The 19,782-nt window shown below is 37.7% G+C and overlaps 1 protein-coding gene across 1 annotated transcript in view; it reads left to right on the top strand.

Annotated features, from left to right (window-relative positions):
* Positions 1-7,800: 7,800 nt before the first annotated feature.
* Positions 7,801-19,782, top strand: part of LOC144310136 (outer dynein arm-docking complex subunit 2-like) — a gene marked incomplete at its 5' end in the record, with an annotated part of 28,014 nt that continues 16,032 nt past the window's right edge. Inside the window, 6 exons of the mRNA XM_077890897.1 lie at positions 7,801-7,947; positions 8,564-8,773; positions 11,507-11,749; positions 12,272-12,382; positions 14,341-14,495; positions 16,261-16,503. Coding sequence (XP_077747023.1) covers positions 7,801-7,947; positions 8,564-8,773; positions 11,507-11,749; positions 12,272-12,382; positions 14,341-14,495; positions 16,261-16,503 — 1,109 coding nt within the window. The remainder of the gene's footprint in view (positions 7,948-8,563; positions 8,774-11,506; positions 11,750-12,271; positions 12,383-14,340; positions 14,496-16,260; positions 16,504-19,782) is intronic.

The following is a 19,782-nucleotide window of genomic DNA, read 5'->3' as shown; positions in this document are numbered from 1 at the left end:
GTGCAAAAGCTTCTTATCTTGATGAAGTCCCAATAGTTCATTTTTGCTTTTGTTTCTCTTGCCTTCGTGGATGTATCTTGCAAGAAGTTACTGTGGCCGAGTTCAAAAAGGGTGTTGCCTGTGTTCTCCTCTAGGATTTTGATGGAATCTTGTCTCACATTTAGATCTTTCATCCATTTTGAGCTTATCTTTGTGTCTGGTGCAAGAGAGTGGTCTAGTTTCATTCTTCTGCATGTGGATGTCCAATTTTCCCGGCACCATTTATTGAAGAGACTCTCTTTCTTCCAATGGATAGTCTTTCCTCCTTTGTCGAATATTAGTTGACCATAAAGTTGAGGGTCCACTTCTGGGTTCTCTATTCTGTTCCATTGATCTATGTGTCTGTTTTTGTGCCAGTACCACACTGTCTTGATGACCACAGCTTTGTAGTACAACCTGAAATCTGGCATTGTGATGCCCCCAGCTATGGTTTTCTTTTTTAAAATTCCCCTGGCTATTCAGGGTCTTTTCTGATTCCACACAAATCTTAAAATAATTTGTTCCAACTGAGAGAATGTATCTTGTGTGAATTTGCATATTCCTGATTAGTAGTGAAGTTGATAAATATTTTCATGTGTCCAATAGCCATTGCATTGTATATCTTGCCTATTTTTCTGTGGTTGTGTTTTGAATCTTAATACAAATTAACCCTTTGTTATAGTATTTGTAAGTATTTTCTTTCAGTTTCTCATGTCTTTTTATCTACTCTTCTGTTTGAAAACTTTAAAATTGTACATTAGTAAATATATTGATTTTCCTTCATAGCTTATAAAATTTTGTGTATTAAGAGCTAAGAAGATTTTTCTGATGTCATTTCAAGAGAACAAAAATTTTTTATTTCCTCCTTGTAGGTTTATAGTTTTAAAAAAATGTTTAGAAGTTGCTTCTATCTTGATGTCATTTTATGTATAGTGTGAGGCAGGGATCTAATTTTACTTTTTTTTTTCTTTGATGGAGATTCAGTTGTATCAACACAGATAATTGGCTTCTCCACTCTTTCCTCAAGTGATCTGAGATATTACCTATATCAAGTATTGTCATCTCATATGTGAGAGTTTCTTTCTGGATCCTTCTCTATTACATTGAGTTATTTGGATGCTCCCATGCCAGGCCCATGCTGTTTTAATTACTGCTACTTTGGTGTATTTTAATACTTGATTGGCCAGAGAGTTTTCTTAAATTCTTTAAAACTACTTTTTGCATATTTTCCATTCCAGATCATTTTTAGAAAAGTTGAAAATCAAATAAAAAAAAAAACCCTCAAAAATGCTACCGGGGATTTTGGCTGGTCTACATGAATTTATAAATTATTTTGGATAAATTGCAATTTTTTCAAGCTTTTATTTAAATTCCAGTTAGTTAACCACAGTGTAATATTAGCTTCAGGTGTACAACTTAGTGATTCAGCACTTAAATACAACACCCGGCGTCCATCACAACAAATGCTCTCCTTAATCCCCATCCCCTACTTAACACCTCCCTGCCTCCCCCCTCCCTTCTGGTAGCCATCAGTTTGTTCTTTCTAGTTAAGAGTCTGTTTCTTTTTCTTGGTTTTCCTTTCTTCCCACCCCCATGTTCATTTTTTTTAATTCTTAAATTCCACATATGAGTGAAATCCTATGGTATTTGTCTTTCTCTAACTGACCTATTTCAATTAGCATTATACTCGCTCTATCCATGCCATTGCAAATGGCAAGATTTCACTCTTTTGATGGCTGAGTAATATTCCGTTGTATATATGCCACATCTTCTTTATCCATTCATCAGTCAATGGACATTTGGGCTTTTTCCATAATTTGGCTATTGTTGATAATGCTGCTATAAATATTCCCTTTTTCCATTCCCTTTGAATTAGTATATTTGTATCCTTTGGTTAATGCTGCTATTTCCTGTATTATAATTTTATCCATTCTGACTGGTGTGAGGTGATATCTCATTGTAGTTTTAATTTGTATGTCCCTAATGATGAGTGATGTTGAAAATTTTTTAATGTGTGTCTGTTGGCCATCTGGATATCTTCTTTGGAGAAATGTCTGTTTATATCGTCTTTCCATTTTTTAATTGGGTTGTGTTTTGGGTGTTGAGTTTTATAAATTCTTTATAGATTTTGGATACCAACTCTTTGTCAACTCGTATGTCATTTGTAAAAATCTTTTCCCATCCCATAGGTTGCCTTTTAGTTTTATTGATTGTTTCCTTTGCTGTGTAGAAGCTTTTTATCTGATGAAGTTCCAGTAGTTAATATTTGCATTTATTTTCCTTGCCTCAAGAGAAGCTGATGTCAAAGGTTAGGGCTGATGTCAAAGAGGTTGCTGCCTGTGTTCTCCTCTAGGATTTTAATGATTTCCTGTCTCACATTTAGGTCTTTAATCCATCTTGAATTTATTTCTGTGGATGGTGTAAGAAAAAGATCTACTTTCAATCTTTAGCATGTCGCTGTCCAGTTTTTCCAACACTTTGTTGGAGAGACTATCTTTTTTCCATTAGATATTCTTTCTTGCATTGTCAAAGATTAATTGACCATATAGTTGTGGGCTTGCAAATTTTAATATCATTCAGTTATCCTATTCAGGAACATGGTATGACCATTCATTTATTTTTAAATTTGTATGTATTTTAGTAAAACTTAATAGCTTCTTTTCCACATATTTTCAACATACTGTGAGATTTACTCCTTGATATTTTTGTTATTATTTTGCTAATACTGGCATGGGAACATTTTTCAAATTATGCATTGTGATTTGTTATTCCTAGTGTATGGGGGAGTTACTCATTTTTAATGTGGCCCTTATATCCACTTTATTGAGCTATTTTTATTAATTATCATAATTATTCAGTATAGTCTTCCAAATCTTTTTAGAAAGGCAGTTATATTTGCTACAAATTTTTCCTCATTGCAGTGACTAGGACATTCCAGCAGATTATCTATTTCTGTAAATGTTCCATGTCTGTTTAAAAGGAATGTGTAGGGAATGCTTGCATTGTTCCTTACCCATTCCCAATAAAAATTCTCAGCAAGCTTGTAATACAACAGTTTGAGTCTAATTTCTTTTTTCCTCTGGAACAATATTTTCTCATTTTCTTTCCTGGAGTTCTATTGAGTCTCATCTCTTGAGTCTTAGGTTTATGAGTGCTGAATCATCAGTATAAAGCCAGTTTGCAAATAAACAGAAAGCAAAGCAATATATTTTACTATTTTGACTTACGTGCTCATATGCCATTCACTCTGAGCATTGACTTTTTACCATTTCTCATCCTGGGACATGAAGAGTATCTGTAAGCCAACCTCTGTGCTGGGTGCCAGGCCCTCTGTCATCATTAATAAACAGTCACTGGCAGGCTTCACTTTTCTTGCTCTCTGAGTGGCATATTTGGAGGAAAAAATGCTGAAATCATTGAAAGTCAGTTGGATGGCTGTGTGATGGCTGTATCTCCTCACCAGGTCTCACCCACTGCCCCTTGATTACAGACGGTGGGGAGCAAAAGAAGGGCCTCCACTCCCGATTGTGCCTCTGACTGCCTTCTTATCTCACTGTCACCATGTGGGACTCTACAGGAAGCTCCAAATGATGGCTCTGGGAGCATGTAGCCTATCAGAGTTTCGTCTACTTGTTTTATAGTATCCTTTTCTGAATCAAGTTACTTGAAGTCTTTATGACACAAATAAGTATCCTTGACCTCTTAATCCCAGTTACCTCCTCTCTGGATAGCTGTAGTAACCTGCATGGTCTCCATATGTTCCATCTGCCCCCTCCCTACAGGGGGCCCTTTAGCTGGAATGATCTTTTAAAAATGTACGCAACTCATGTGAGTCCTCCCACTCTCCTCCAAAACAATACCCTTGAATATTTCCTATTAATCTTGAATGAAGATTAAAATCCTCAACCTGGCCTATGGGTGCAGCAGATTCCTTTGCCCACTTAATTTTTTAGCTCATCTTGGATCATTTGCCACCCAGGCTCTGGGTCTCAGCCACACTGGCCTTCGTTAGGTCTTAAACAGGCCATGTTCCAATCCTCCTTAGGGTTTTACACATACTGTTTCCTCTGACTGGTGTGCCTTTCATCATGTCCGACCTCCTTCACCAGGGAAGGCTCCTACTCTGTCCACACTTCAGTCCAGACATAGTTTCCTCAGGGAAACTTTTCCTGATGTCCTGGCCTAGAGTCCCCTGTTGCAAACATCCATAACCCTGTGCCACTTTTCTGTATAACACTTCTTAAAGTTTTCATTTATTTGGATGGGCTTAACAATTAAGATCTTTCTTCTCCACTAAGCTTTATGAGCTCCACGAGGCAAAAACTAGATCTGTTTTTGTCTACCAGGATGTCTCTAGTTCCTGGTATCAGACATGGTGAATAACTGCAAATTTGTTGAATGAAAGAATTAAAAAATGGTTGGATGGTTGGAGGCATCTGGCTCCCTGATTTAGTCTCAGATACATTCTTCATCTCAATTTCATAAGCATTTATTTCTCTTTTATCAGCAGTAAGAGGATTGGAGGTAGATATTACTCTATGTACCAGATAAGGTAATACTTTTTTTTTCAAAGATGTTATTTAAAACACTGAGAAACATTGTTTAGAAGAGTGCCTATTGATCTTGTCTTTCCAAAAGAAATTTTGAGAAAAATGAAGGAAAAAGCAAGATCTCTTCAACTTTCACATATTAGCAACATGATTGTGATAATGATAATGAACAAAGGCCTCCCAGTCTCAGAAAGGAATGTGAACTGCGAAGTATCTGAAGGCTGACAGAGCCTGGAAATGTCTGAGAAGACGCAGGGGCAGGATGACAACTAGCAAAACAACTTGCATTAATTTAAGAAGTGGAAAAGCTTATTGGAAGCATTCTTCAAAACCCTTCAGAAACTAGTAAAATAATATTTTACTATGTTTTCTCCAGCTCTTAAAACTTCACAAATGCAAATACATGATAAAATGTGAAAATAAGTATTGGCAACTAATTACATTCTCAGGGGAGATTTAATTGAAAAATAAGCATATTTGCACTGCTTCTTCTTAGTAAGATGTTTATGGCATCTGGTCAAAGTAGAACAAACATTTGAAAATCCTTTGACATAGCTGGTATTTAAAGAATAGCAATTGGCTAACATTTGTGGCTCTGTATGTTGAATATTTTGGCTCCCATTCGCTGGTATTCATTCTGAAAGATTTATAATCCTTTGGGGAGTGTGGTCAGTGACAAGAGTAGAACTAAATCCTGAAATGTGGAAAAACTAACTTTCCCTAATATAAAACTGTTCTAAAAAAAAAACTCTCAAGTCTATGAATATGTTTCCAGATTTTCAGAAAAAAAGCTGCTGATTTACAGAGTTTTTTTCTATAAGGATCTAACTTCTCAATGATAAAAGAAAATTTTCCATCCTTTGGCTTCAAAAGTGGCTTAGAGATCATTTAGAAAAATATAGTGTCTTACCTTTTGGGCATCTACCACAAGTACACAATTCCTTAAAATTGTTATGTCATTGGTTATGGTGCATATGATGAAATCAAGCACACAAGATAGAAATAATCTAGAAGAGAAAAATTAAGAGACCTCGAAATGAAATAGGAAAGAATGACTGTGCGGAATGTGTAAGTAGGAAAGTGCTACCAAAGAAAATACAATGCAAGTATAGCAGTCAAGAAAGTCCTCTATCACACACCACTGAGAACGCCAGGACAGCATGCTCTGCCTCGGAGTTTGGTGTGTGTGTGTGGACTCTGTTGGCTTGACTGAGGCATGACATGCTGTTTGATACCTTCTTGCTTTCAAGTCATGCTTGAGTCTGAAGGCACTGCCTAAAGAACTCTATCTGAAGCTCCTGGTTTGCATTTTTAAACTTTTCATGTGGGAGCCCACCCAGCTCTCCTCCTCCAGGTACACCAGGGGAATTTTTGGGCTCCTTTTAACCCAATTAAATTCAACAAAAGAATTGTTAAATAATTGTTTCTCTCGCTTTCTCTTTTTTTTTTTATATATTATGATTAGCATTTAGATTCTTCTTTATGATTTATGAAATATCTGCCTTCTGTTTTTAAAAAGAAAGGCATCAAAAGTGCTAATGTGTGTTTGAAGAGGTCCTGTACCCCAAAACAAGGGAGATTATAAAATTGAATGTAATAAGGATTTACTATTTTATGTTTCAAAATGAACTGTAGGACGATTGGTGGTGGTAAAAATTTCTCTTGATATAAACAAAGACATTAAAAGCTATGGGAAGAAAACTCCTTATTTTCAATGTAAATAGTAAAGTGAAGGCTTTTGCCATTCTCAACTTCATCTTGAATATAGAGGACAGCCTGGATTACTCAGGAAGAAAATTAATATGAAAAGCAGACTGACAATGGTTTCAGCACAGGATAGTGGTTTGTAATATTTTTAGAGATGTGGAGGGGCTTTTATGGACGCATTAAGAGGAAAGGCTGAAGTCTAAACCTTTCTATCTTTTTGATGCTTGCCCTCTTATAATCCCATTTCAGCTTATTTTAAAAGTAACACATCATGTTGTATTCACAAAAGGATTTGTGTGTGTGTGAGATATGAAGGAGGAGGTTGGGCTGCTTGGATATAATTTCCACTTTTGTGTAAATGTATATATTGTATCTATGAACATGTATCTGTAATATAGCAATATAAAGTCATAATCAGCAAATGAGAATAAACATATTTTGTAGGTGTCTTTCTTCAAAAAGGAAAGAGATTTATTTGAGGCCATTCATACTGTGTTTTGAGGTAGAGACCGAAGGCCATCTTTCATGAGCACCTTTTACAAAAATAGTTTATCCTTAGCTCCATTAGAAACATTGCTCTTGTGTCTTATGAACTATTTCGGTGCTTATACTGGAACTCTTATTTACCATCCCGTCTTAATAGGAGGAGAAGTAATATGTACTATGTTGCATCCATCAGAAGATTTTTTAAAGCATTAATGATGGGTGGACATTGCTTAAGAATTCCTGCAATGAATTCTGATTATAATTTCCTGGTGCATCTGTTTCACTGATCAATCATTACATTCTTTTAAATTCTCCCAGATTGTTTTACCTTAAAGGAGCCATTCCCCACTACCTTTTACAGCTGGTGATTAGCCAAGCAGACATTGATCACATGATTCTCAACACTGGGACAGCATTTTGCATGCGATACTGAAGGCTACCTTTTTGTCCTTTATCCATACACGGAGTCATCTCCAGTTCCTAATGGGCTCGCCACCTCCTTCCCAACCCCATGGCCCCTCTCCCACTTAATCCTGGTCCCAGCATGGTTTGTTGTACTGCTTCCCACATGGTTTCCCTTTCCTCAGGTTTTTCCCTGTTCCAGACTGTTCTACATACATCTGTGAGAATAATTTCCAGACACGGTTTGGATTGCACAGTATGCTGTTCAAGAACTCCAGGGACGGCCTGTTACCTCTGCATAAAACTTATATTCCTCAGTGGATTTCTCAAGGCTTGCCCCTCGACTCTATTTAATGTACTAATACCACCTAATGCTCTAGCTGTTTAAAGCAGACAGACCACCTTTAAATGTTGACTCTTAATTGGAATAATGTTTTATGATACTCTGTAAAGCTTTTTTGTGCTTCAACTCTACATGATTCATTTAACAAATTATAACCCACTCGGAGAACTTAAAAAAATTTAACATGCCATGTATGGGGAGACACATTTCCCAGTTCATGGATTCATAACCATTAAGGAAATTTCTATAGAAGCGTGATCTTATTTAACCTTTCCATGGCCTTGCGTTTCGTAGGAAGGAAAAGAGATAGCTACAGTGATTGCATTGCGTTCAATAAAAGATTTCAACTTGGCGCAAGAGACCTGCCAGTTGGCAATCAGAGATGTTGGAGGCCTTAAAGTTTTGATAAATTTACTGGATACTGATGAATTCAGATATAAGGTGAGTGGCTTACCTCACGTGGGTGATGAGCCTTGTTCATACCTCTTTGTGCTTCTCTTTTTACTGATACGTCTCTGCTACCTCTGCCTAGTTCTTTTCTTTGCCTGCTCATCTCACTGATAGCTTGTTCCTTTTGTTCGCTGCTCTTCTCTTCTTGGCTGTGCTTTATCTTCTGGTTCATTTCCAGAACCTTTTCTATGTGCTTCTTAAATGATGAATGTTTGTCTGCATAATTGAAGGAAAATAAGGAGGCTATGTGTAACACCTGGGAACAGAAGGCATTTCCTTTAAAAACTTCATGAGGGGGATCCCTGGGTGGCGCAGCGGTTTGGCGCCTGCCTTTGGCCCAGGGCGCGATCTTGGACACACGGGATCGAATCCCACGTTGGGCTCCCGGTGCATGGAGCCTGCTCCTCCCCCTGCCTGTGTCTCTGCCTCTCTCTCTCTCTCTCTCTGTGTGTGACTATCATAAATAAATTAAAAAAAAAATAAATAAAAATAAAAATAAAAACTTCATGAGGGAAGGATTTGAGGTAGACTTGGAATTTTTAAAACTCTAGGACTGGTTATGTATTAAGCACTTATTTTCACCTCTAACTCCTATTTTCTCATTTAGATTGGTTCATTAGAAATCCTAAAGGAAATCAGTCATAATCCTCAAATCAGACGTAATATTGTTGACCTTGGGGGCTTACCAATTATGGTTAATATACTTGATTCTCCACATAAGAGACTGAAATGCCTGGCAGCTGAGACAATCGCAAATGTTGCCAAGTTTAGAAGAGCCCGACGGGCAGTGAGACACCATGGAGGCATTACCAAACTGGTGAGTACCTCTGCCATTGTCATCAGCACACCACCTGCCACCAAGATGTCACCTCTCTGCTGTCCTTCCTGGCCACTCCTGGATGTTAAATAACCATAGGTGTGTTCCAGGAACCTTCTTTGGTATAACGTCCTCAAAAACTGTTTTTGTGTATTCACATTAGCAACTGGCCAGAAAACAGGTCTGATCTTATTTTTCAAAGATATATACATCTAAATAAGAGATGTAATTTACACCTACCACATTGGTAGGGAGATGTTTATGTGTGTGTGTAATGTCGGGAAGTGTAGTCCATGCTCTCTGCTCTGGTGAGCTCACCATGAGGACTGCCTCCCAAGGAGACTGTCAGAGCAACAGACATTTATTCATCTCATTGTTACTTATGATAGTGACAACTGAAAACTATGTTTACCATATGAGATCAGTAAAATAATATGAAGTGTATCTCGAGGAAACATGCATCATCAGCTATCAGTATATAATATTATATAAAATTATGACAGGATCAAAACCTGATTGACACATATGACTCCAATTTTCAAAGACTTACCTAACAAGTATATAACAAGTTTTCTATAAAAACATGTGAAATAAATACACAAAATTGTACGCAGGTGTTTCCTCTGAAATAACTACCAATTTTTCTTCATATTTTTCCATATTTGCCAATTTATTGTGTATTATTTTTATAATTTAAAAAATGATTATATCAATAACTGTCACTGAAAGAAATAAGTGAACATTCTGTTCAACACTCATGTCAAGAAAACGTAGGGCATTAAGGAAATGCATTTTCATCCACCTTCCAAAGGATCTTGTGTTCCTCCTATAGCATTTACATACTGGACAGTCTCCACTTCTATAGTTTGAGTTCCTTGAGATAAGAGATGTGTCTTACTTATCTTACTGTCATCTACAGCACTTAGCCCAGTACCCTACACATATGAAAGGTTAATAAATATACATTGAATCAATATGCATTTAATAGGAATGCATACACAGTGAAATGTGTTTAGAAATTTACTGAGAGATTCTGTGTACGGATCTTCCTTGATTTACAATGGAGTTATATGTCCAGATAAACCCATTGTAAGTTGAAAATACCGTAAGTTGAAATGCATTTAAGTTGAAATGCATTTAATACAGCTAACATACTGAATATCACAGATTAGCCTTGCCTACCTTAAACATGCTCAAAATACTTAGCCTCTAGTTGGGCAAAATTATCTAACACAAAGCCTATTTTATAATAAAGCATTGATATCTCTTGTAATTTACTGAATCTGTACAGAAAGTGAAAACACAATGGCTACAGATTGGGAACAAAATGGTTGTAACCATATCAGTTGCTTACCCTTGTGATGTTGTGGCTGACAGAGCTGAGGCTTGCTGCCACTGCCCAGCATCACAAGAATGTAACATACATATTACTAGCTCAGATAAAATTCCAAATAGGATTTCTACTGAATGCATATCACTTTCACACCATAGTAAAGTTGAAAAATAAGTTGAACCATCATAAATTGGGGACCGTCTGATGTCACTTGTAATCTGTAGATCACAATAGAGTGTAATTATTTGCTTCAAAAATAAGATAGATTTATGGCTGCATAGATGGATAAATAGATGGTTAGCTATGAGATAAAACAAATGTGATAATGTTAATTATAGAATCTAGGGAATGTATACATTTTTTGCTGTATAATCACTGTACAACTCTTTCAGCCATTGTGTATGTTTGAAAATTTTTCATAATAAAATGTTGGGGAAAGGTAATTATTAGTATGATTATCAGTGTTCTGCTTAAGTAATGAAGTAATACATTAGGCTGATGTGGCTGTCTACTGGAATTATGAATAATGTATAGAATAAATGAATAATGTAACTTAAAACTATAAATTTTAGTAAATTTCTTTTATGAGAGTCTTATATATCACATTCGGGGACTTAGAATTTGGTACCTGAATTGCAATTACTTAGTCAAGATAATGCTACACATTTTAATATAATCTTACATGATAGCTAAGTTAGGAATGGGAAAGAAGAGTAATAGATCAACCATTAATAGACTTGTAATTACTAGGTTGAGAACACATCTGAGAAAGATCAGGATTGGTAATCCATTTTTGGTTTGCTAACAATATGAGGGTAGATGACATACAGATAAGAGTCCCTCACTAAAATGGGAAGAGAGGGAGATCACTCAGTACAGAGATGGAACAGTGGGCTTGTCATGACATCAGAGCAAGGGAATGGAGGTTAAAAGAAGAGCAGGCAGGAGGCCATTGACCACAGTGGGGTTTGGGCACTTAGATGGAGATAGATCTCGAAAGAGGCACACCTGGTAGAAACCTGGGCAGAAGTTAAGAATTCTGAGCAAGCAGAAAGAATGCATCCATGCAGGGAAGGATTGTAAGAACCCGGGCTGCAGATATAGTATACAAATCTTGTTAATATAAATGTAACAGCCATATTAATATTAATACAATCTTGGTGAGATTAAATTTCTTGTAGGAAGGAAATGTAAAGGCTCCCAGATCTGGAGGAAGATATATTTTGAAGGGTTCTGTTTCTTTGCTTTCACTGACTATTTCTGTGTAGTATGAAAATTAATTCGTAGAAGTATTCTTATTTTTGATAGAAGTTAGCTTGGTAGCAGCCCTGTAACTGTTGTGGGAAATGTTGTTTTATTTTAAAGATTCCCACATACATTGTATTTATCTGTTTTTGTAGGTCGCTTTACTGGACTGTGTACAGAGTTCAGCAGAACCAGCTCAATCAAGTCTGTATAATGCCAGAGATGTGGAAGTAGCTCGCTGTGTGGCACTGGCATTATGGAGCTGTAGTAAGAGTTATGCAAATAAAGAAACCATTCATAAAGCCGGCGGCATTCCTTTGTTGGCTCACTTACTGAAGACTTCTCATGAAAACATGCTAATTCCAGTGGTGGGGACATTGCAAGAATGTGCATCAGAGGTACTCAAGCCAGCTCTGCTTCCCTTGTTTTCATTTGCATTAACTTTTTTTTAGTTGAATAATAATTTTTAAGATTATTGTGACTGCTAAGGATTTTTTTTTGAGAAGTCAGCAGTTCTTTAGAGAAGATGAAACTAATAGAACATTAATTAAATGGTTACCTGTGTGATGTATTTTTTAAAATGTTGACTAAATTCTCTTATACAGTTGTGTTAATCTTGGACTTTAGTGTTTTTTAAGAAAGTTTGTTTGGCATACTTATTAGTAAATGTAAATAGATATTTATATTCATGCATTACACATGTAAATATTTAAATTTAAGGGATCCCTGGATGGCTCAGTGGTTTAGCACCTGCCTTTGGCCCAGGGTGTGATCCTGGAATCCTGGGATCAAGTCCCATGTGAGGCTCCCTGCATGGAGCCTATTTTTCCTTCTGCCAGTGTCTCTGACTCTCTTTCTCTGTGTCTCTCATGAATAAATAAATAAAATCTTTAAAAAAATATTTAAATTTGTATTCTTAGGAAAAGTACCGAGCTGCAATCAAAGCAGAAAGGATAATTGAAAATCTAGTCAAGAACCTAAATAGTGAGAATGAACAACTACAGGAACAGTGTGCCATGGCCATCTACCAGGTATGGTGGACTCCCCAGCAAAGTTGTGGTGTTCTTCATATAGTTAAGGTGGCATTTCTAAATATGAAGTTTCATTCTCTGGGGCTATGACTCAGGAATCTGCATTTTTAGCAAGAATCCCCAGGGATTTTTCTGCACACACAGGTCTGCATCACTGTGCTAATGATAGATGCCTGTGTATGTGAGAGAGAGAAGCCTGCTCCAACATATCTTGATTATGTACATTTCTAGAAGGTACTTATATATCTTTGTCTCCTAAAACAAGTTACTTAGTGTAAAATAGCTAAATATATGCATGGTGCCTTTATATTGCTTTTCAAGTACCCTGTTCAAACATACTGATCTTGGGAAATTTATCTTCTGCCAAGACAGATGGATGATGAATGAGTGTATGCTTGTGTATGTGTGTGTATTCCTGTTGTATCTTTTTATTATTTTAATCTTCATTAGCTTTTTGTGAGTTAATGCATTTCATAGTACATCAGAAAAGGGAAGAAAAGGTAGCCTTGACAAATTAGTAGATGGCTGCTTACTGGCCATTCCAGCTTCTACCTATCAGAGAAATCAGAGCTGATTTCCTAGAGGAATACATTTTAAAATGTGCACAGTGACAGTATGCCAAAATGACAGAGTTAGAGAAAGGGGTTCATGTCAGTAGAGAATTGTATTAGTTTGCAAGGGCTGCCATAACAAAATACCATACACTGGGTGTCTTAAATAACAGAAATTTATTTCCTTATAGTTCTGGAGGTTACAAGTTTGAGATCAAGGTGTTGATAGTATTGCTTCCTTCTGGAGACTCTCTCCTTGGCTTGTAGATGGTCATCTTCATGTTCACATGTCTCCACATGTTCCTTCCTCTGTGTCCTAATATTTTCTTCTAAGGATACCAATCATATTGGGTTAGAGCCCACTTCAGTGACCTTTTTTAACCTTAATTACCTCTTTAAAGATTTTATCTTCAAATATGGTTACATTCTGAGGTACAGGGGTTAGGACTTTGACATATATCAGTTTTAAGGAAACACAACTCATAACAAGGATATATATAGCCTTGACTGGCATACATGCCTCATATGAGTAATTATGAAGGATTGGTTAGAAATAGTGATTAAGTTTTTAGAAGTTGCAATGTAAAAAACTGAAAATCATAAATAGAAGATAAAATGGCAGGTGCCTTGTGTGCATTTACTGTGAGGATTTCTTCTAGTGGCCCTCACAGATGATGCATGACATGCATCTGTATCATGTGGCCTCACAACCAACTGTATGCCTAGGATGATAACATATATATGCACCAAATTTAGCATCTTTTTTCTCTCAAACCTGGGAATCATGATAAGCTGGGAACATCTATGCAGTACATATTTACTTCAAAAGATGACACGAACATGGATAAACATAATACTTATCTCAAAGGATAAGTATTACACAAACTTCTGGACAAATATATCTGAATATAATGCCATTTGCTGTTGATATAACTAACTGTTCAGAGCATAGGAACTCTATTAGGGAAATGCTCATCTCTTAGATTTGGGGGCAGAAGCATTGAAGATCAGGCTAAAGCTTTATCACTCAGCTATCTTTTCTATACTTTCCCGAGACTGGGGATTGCATGACTGCAGAAATTCTCTGTCCATGCATGTGGTATTCTAGATTTCTTACCAACCTCTCTTTCTGTCTTCATGGAAGCCCACACTACCTCAGAACAGGTTGGAAGAATTTCCAAGCATGTAGAAAGTTCTAGACATTGCCAAAATCCTGTAAGGGAAGAGAGACACTGTCAGATAACTGCCAATATAAAGGAGAATTATATTTTACTTGGAGGCCCCTTCAGAAAATGATACTCTCTGAAAAGAAGTTTTGTAGCCACCAGAATGTCAGCCTCTTTAGCAATCACTGGAAGCTTGATATGCCGTCATCACTGACAGCCTCTGATTTGACTTTTTGTGTAGTGTGCTGAAGATAAGGAAACCCGTGACCTGGTTAGACTGCATGGAGGACTTAAACCCCTGGCCAGTCTGCTCAATAACACTGACAATAAAGAACGGTTGGCTGCTGTCACTGGGGCAATATGGAAATGTTCCATCAGCAAAGAGAATGCGACCAAGTAAGAGAAGCCTTTCAATATTCTATAATAAAAACATGGCCATTGAGGAATAGCTGTATTCTTTTTTTTTTTTTTTTTAAAGATTTTTTTTTTAAATTTTTATTTATTTATGATAGTCACACAGAGAGAGAGAGAGAGGCAGAGACAAAGGCAGAGGGAGAAGCAGGCTCCATGCACCGGGAGCCCGACGTGGGATTCGATCCCGGGTCTCCAGGATCGTGCCCTGGGCCAAAGGCAGGCGCTAAACCGCTGCGCCACTCAGGGATCCCAATAGCTGTATTCTTAACTCACTGAAACTACATTGTGTATAGTGAGTCCTTCAACTAACATCTTCTCTTATTAATATGTAAATTTTTAAAAAGATTTTATTTATTAGAGAGAGAGAGAGAGAGAGAGAGCATGAGTAAGGTGAGGGAAAGAGGAAGAGGGAGAAGTAGACTCTCCACTGAGTGGGGAGTCCAACATGGGGTTTGATCCCAGGATGCTAAGATTATGACCTGAGGCAAAGGCTGGCACTTAACCAACTGAGCTATCCAGGTGCCCCAATATATAAATGTTTCTAAATAAAAGTATGGATGCCTAAAATTTATGGCCATTAAACTACATTCCCATAATGTTATTTTAATAAAGAATCGGTCCTAATATAACTCCTATAGTTTTTATACATGTACCTTCTAGACCAATTTGGCAGAATCAAGGTATTTTTAGAAATGAAAGACTTCTACTTCCCATCCCACCACCTGGCAATGGTTTTCTGTGCCTCACTAAAGGACTTGCTGACATAGTCTGTGTGTTGAGTTCTTTTTTGGGGGGGCAGCTGTTTAAATTATAAGTATCTCTGATTTCTTGTAGAGAAAGGGTTGATGTGATGGTGAGGGGTTGAATTTCCCACTGAATCTTTAGAGATGGAAGTGGTTCCATTCTTTTTCCTTTTTTAAAGATAATTGAGTCAGCTGGATGCCAGTTAACCAGTTAAAGAGTAGTCATTTTCAAATTATTTCATTGAATTTTAAAATACTTGTAAACTGATTTATTTTAATCTTCAAATTTATCTCTTCATATACTTTTAGAGTTCTTATGCCCTATGATGGATATTCTGAGGCAACCCTTCTTTGTATCAATGTGATGATTTTTTTTTAAGATTATATATTTACCTGAGAGAGAGAGAGAGAGAGAGAAAGTATGCATGTGTGGGGAGAGGGTGAGAGGGAGAGAGAGAATCTCAAGCAGACTCCCCACTGAGCATGGAGCCCAACTTGGGGGCATGATCTCTGAGTGTTGAGATCATGACCTGCACTGAAATCGAGAGTCAGATGCTCAATCAGCTGAGCCACCCAAGTGCCCCTCAGTGTGATGATTTAACAAGAAATTCACATCTTACTTAACAGAAGATAGATTTATTTTTGCTTTGTTCATGTAAAATAGTCTCTGTGACATGGGAAAAACACTTGTAGAATAGTAGAACTGCTGACACTGTCATTTGGAAGAAGTTGTAGTTGTCTTAGAGACTGTATAGTATAGTGATTAAAGGTGCAGATGGCTAGATATGGATGCCAGCATCGCTGTGTACCAAGCTTCAAATGAGCTTTCTGAGAATGGGGATTGTGGTCGTACTTGCATCATAGGGTTTTTGTAAGGACTGAGTGAGCATATGGTTGGCATTTGGCAATTTTGTGCTATTAATATTATCAGCTGATTTTATACCAAAAGTAATATCGTTCCTCTCTTTCCCTCGCCCTATCTCTTTTTCTTGTGATGAACTTAGGTTTCGAGAATACAAAGCCATTGAAACTTTGGTGGGACTTTTAACTGACCAGCCTGAAGAAGTACTTGTGAATGTGGTTGGTGCATTGGGAGAATGTTGTCAGGAATATGAAAACCGTGTCCTTGTCCGGAAATGTGGTGGCCTTCAACCACTCGTAAACCTCCTTGTTGGAATAAACCAAACTCTTCTTGTCAATGTCACAAAAGCAGTTGGTGCTTGTGCAGTAGAACCTGAAAGTATGATGTAAGTAGCTTCACAACTGAAAGATTTTATTTGAGAGTGTTAGGGGAAATGCTCAGGTCATAATAGAATAGTGTCATCACTTAGAATTGGCGTGCATAAATGGTGAAAAAGTAAAATGGATTTACTTATAAATAACCACAAGATTATCAGTCATGAGTTACAGAGCCACATTGTTCCTTTGGATGAGCTGGAGGGCTGAGGCTGGGCATATTGGGAGGACTTAACATTCCCAGTAATTAATATCCCACCTGGAAACCTTCATATAATCAACAAAATTTTTCTCTGCTTCCTAAGGAAGAATTATCCATCTATCTAACTGAGACCCTAGGTAGTTCTAGGTGGCATTCTCACAATATCCTTGTTTCTCAATTCAATTCAGCAAACATATTTTAAGCACCTAACAAGTTAGCTGTGAACTAACAAGGGAAAGAGACAAAGAATTTTAAGCTGTGATCTTGTTCCTTAAGCAAATTTTTGTCTAATTAGGAAGAAAAGACTTAAATGTTGTACAACGTAAGAACAATAGCAAGATTATATAGAGATTATATATACATACATAAATATATATTTAAAAATATAAACATTTGTGTATAAATTAAATGTAAATGTATTTACATGAAATATGATTGTGTGTGTGTGTGTGTGTGTGTGTGTGTGTGCGTGTGTGTGTGTGCAGAAAGGCAAGAATCCATATGGGCCAAATATTGTGTGAGGGTTATCCGGAGAACCAGAACCAACAGGATGAGAAAGGTGGGAGGAGTAGGGGGGATAGATTTAAGGAATTGGTTCAGGTGATTGCGGAGGCTTGGCAAGACCCAAGGCTGCAGGCTGGAGACTCAGGAAAGAGCGGCATTTTGAGGTCAAAAGCAGTTTGCTGGCAGAATTCCTTCTTGCTCAGAGGAAGTCAGCCTTTTTTTCTACTAAGGCCTTCTGATTGGATGAGGCCCACTAAGTCATGGAGGATTATCTGCTATACTCAAAGTCCACCAATTTAAGTATCAATCTCATCCCAGAAAACACCTTCACAGAAATATGCAAAACAATGTTTGAGCAGGGGCGCCTGGGTGGCGCAGTTAGTTGATCACTTGACTCTTGATCTCAGCTCAGGTCATGATCTCAGGGTTGTGAGATCAAGTCCCACATCAGGCTCTATGTTGAGTATGGGTCCTGCTTGAGATTCTCCCTCTTGCTCTGGTCCCCCTGCTGGCATGTATGCTCCCTCTCTCTCTCTCTCTCTCTCTCTCTCTCTCTCTCTCTCAAAAAAATTTTTTTTGATCAAGTATCTGGGCATCCCTTAACCCAGCTAAGTTGACACATCAACATTAACCATCACATATCCACCCCTTGTCAACTTGGTACCCACTCATGCATCTCCTTAAACCATACTTAATCTCCATAGAAAGATAATAACAAGGCCATATTCCTGCCTACCACTATACAACTATCCAGTGTACCACTGAAAATGCACTTAGCCTTTTTCTTAGAAGAGGAAGCAAAGTTCTTGGATGATGTTTATTCTTTTCCTTGATATTCTATAAATACACTGATGTAAAGTTCATCATACTTAAAAACTATGATAGAAAGTTAATGTCTCATTTACATGATAAGAGGATAAGAGGGAAGAAAAGAAACACACACACACACACACACACACACATAATCCATAACAAAATAAGGAGTATTTGTGACAATCACAGTACTTATTCTGTAACCGGCCATGTGGTCATAGCTTGTATTTACAACTACCTTCTTTCATGACCCATTCCATATTCCCTTTGCTTTCAGCAAGCACTTTAGCTGGTTGTGGTTCTTTACCTGGTGGGGTAACCCAAACCTTCATTCCTGAAGGTCTGGGCCATTAGTATTCCTGCCTAGAGTGGGTTGTTACAGTTTTCCATCTACCTTAATCACAGGGCATGGTAATACTTAAGAGATGCCCTGAGGGATCTCCTGTTTTCCAGATATAGTCTTCTTTACCTCCATTGTGGAGTAGCAGTCCCTTGATAATTGGGATCAGTCACCCCAGCCAACATAGTAACTCCCTCCATTGCTTATTGATATAGAGGCACGGGGAGGCCAGAGTGCCTGGGAGGCAGGTTTAACTTTCAATTCAGTGTAACCACTGTTGTGTCTCCTAGTGGAAGCATTCCTCCCTGTGGGACAAAGACCTCCAAACCAGCAAAGTATAAGGTCACAGGAACAGGAAGCAAAAAATTTGCTAGTGGATCAGTCACTAGGGGTAATAGTGAGTCATTTCCATTCCCTGATTCCTAGACCCATGAATCCTGGCTATGTATGAAAGAACACCAAGTTATTTGGCAATTGGTTAGCTCTGTTGGCCTATCCTATATAATCCCAGAGATCTGACAACCTTCCTTCATTTCATCTTTTTCTGTCCACTTCAGTCCAGGAGAGCAGTGTTTATTAAGATGGTTGATTGGATCCATGAGTCACACCTATAATCTTTTAATCATATGACTCTCCTATGTATCTCCCATATCATTTCATTCTGATTCACTCCTTCATTCAGCTCTTCAGTATGTATGACCAGGCACCCAGGGCTGCTGTGTAAGGATATATCCTGCACAACTCTAGGGAGCACCATTCCCGTGGACGTATACAGAGCATCATACTTTGGGGCCATACATAAAACCCTGTGGAAATGTATTATTTCCTATCTATTTTACCATTTGGTACCAGAAGCTTTTACCCTATGCCAGTCGTCTCTGGTAGTGCCCTCTTCCTTCTCACTTTCCTGGCTTTTGTGATTCATTTGTGTTCATGAAGGTCCTCTTCCTTCATGGGAAGCCTGCAATTCTAAGACAGCCCTGAAACACTGTTAATGTGAGTCTCATCTCACTGCATATCTGGAATAAAAGTACTAAAGCCTCTATAATTCTTTTTGGATTTGGCTTCTGGAACCTTAGGCTCAGGGATTTCAGGCACCAAGGAACACTAGCTGTACTCATGATAACTTCAAGGAAAGAAGGGCTTATAAAACAGTTTTCTATTGTATTTCTCTTTCGGAAAAACACATGGTGTTCAGTAGCACATGATAAACACTTGTCAGTATTGGGTTTATGTATTTCTTTTGATCTTTGGCTCTTGCTTACTTTTTGTCTCTCACATCTGCCAATGACACCAGCTGCCTCTGAACTTGTTTTGAATGTATCCTCCTGCTCTCTGCCTTTAGTTGAGGTTCTGGCATCTGTTACCTGGACAATTGAAGCAGGTCCTATTTGGTCTCATCTCACATCTCTCCCCTTCCACACCTCCCTG

The sequence above is a fragment of the Canis aureus genome, unplaced genomic scaffold, assembly GCF_053574225.1.
Source record: "Canis aureus isolate CA01 unplaced genomic scaffold, VMU_Caureus_v.1.0 ptg000455l_RagTag, whole genome shotgun sequence".
Lineage (NCBI taxonomy): Eukaryota > Metazoa > Chordata > Mammalia > Carnivora > Canidae > Canis > Canis aureus.
The sequence above is the reverse complement of the archived record's forward strand: the minus strand, read 5'-3'. Positions and strand labels throughout refer to the sequence as shown.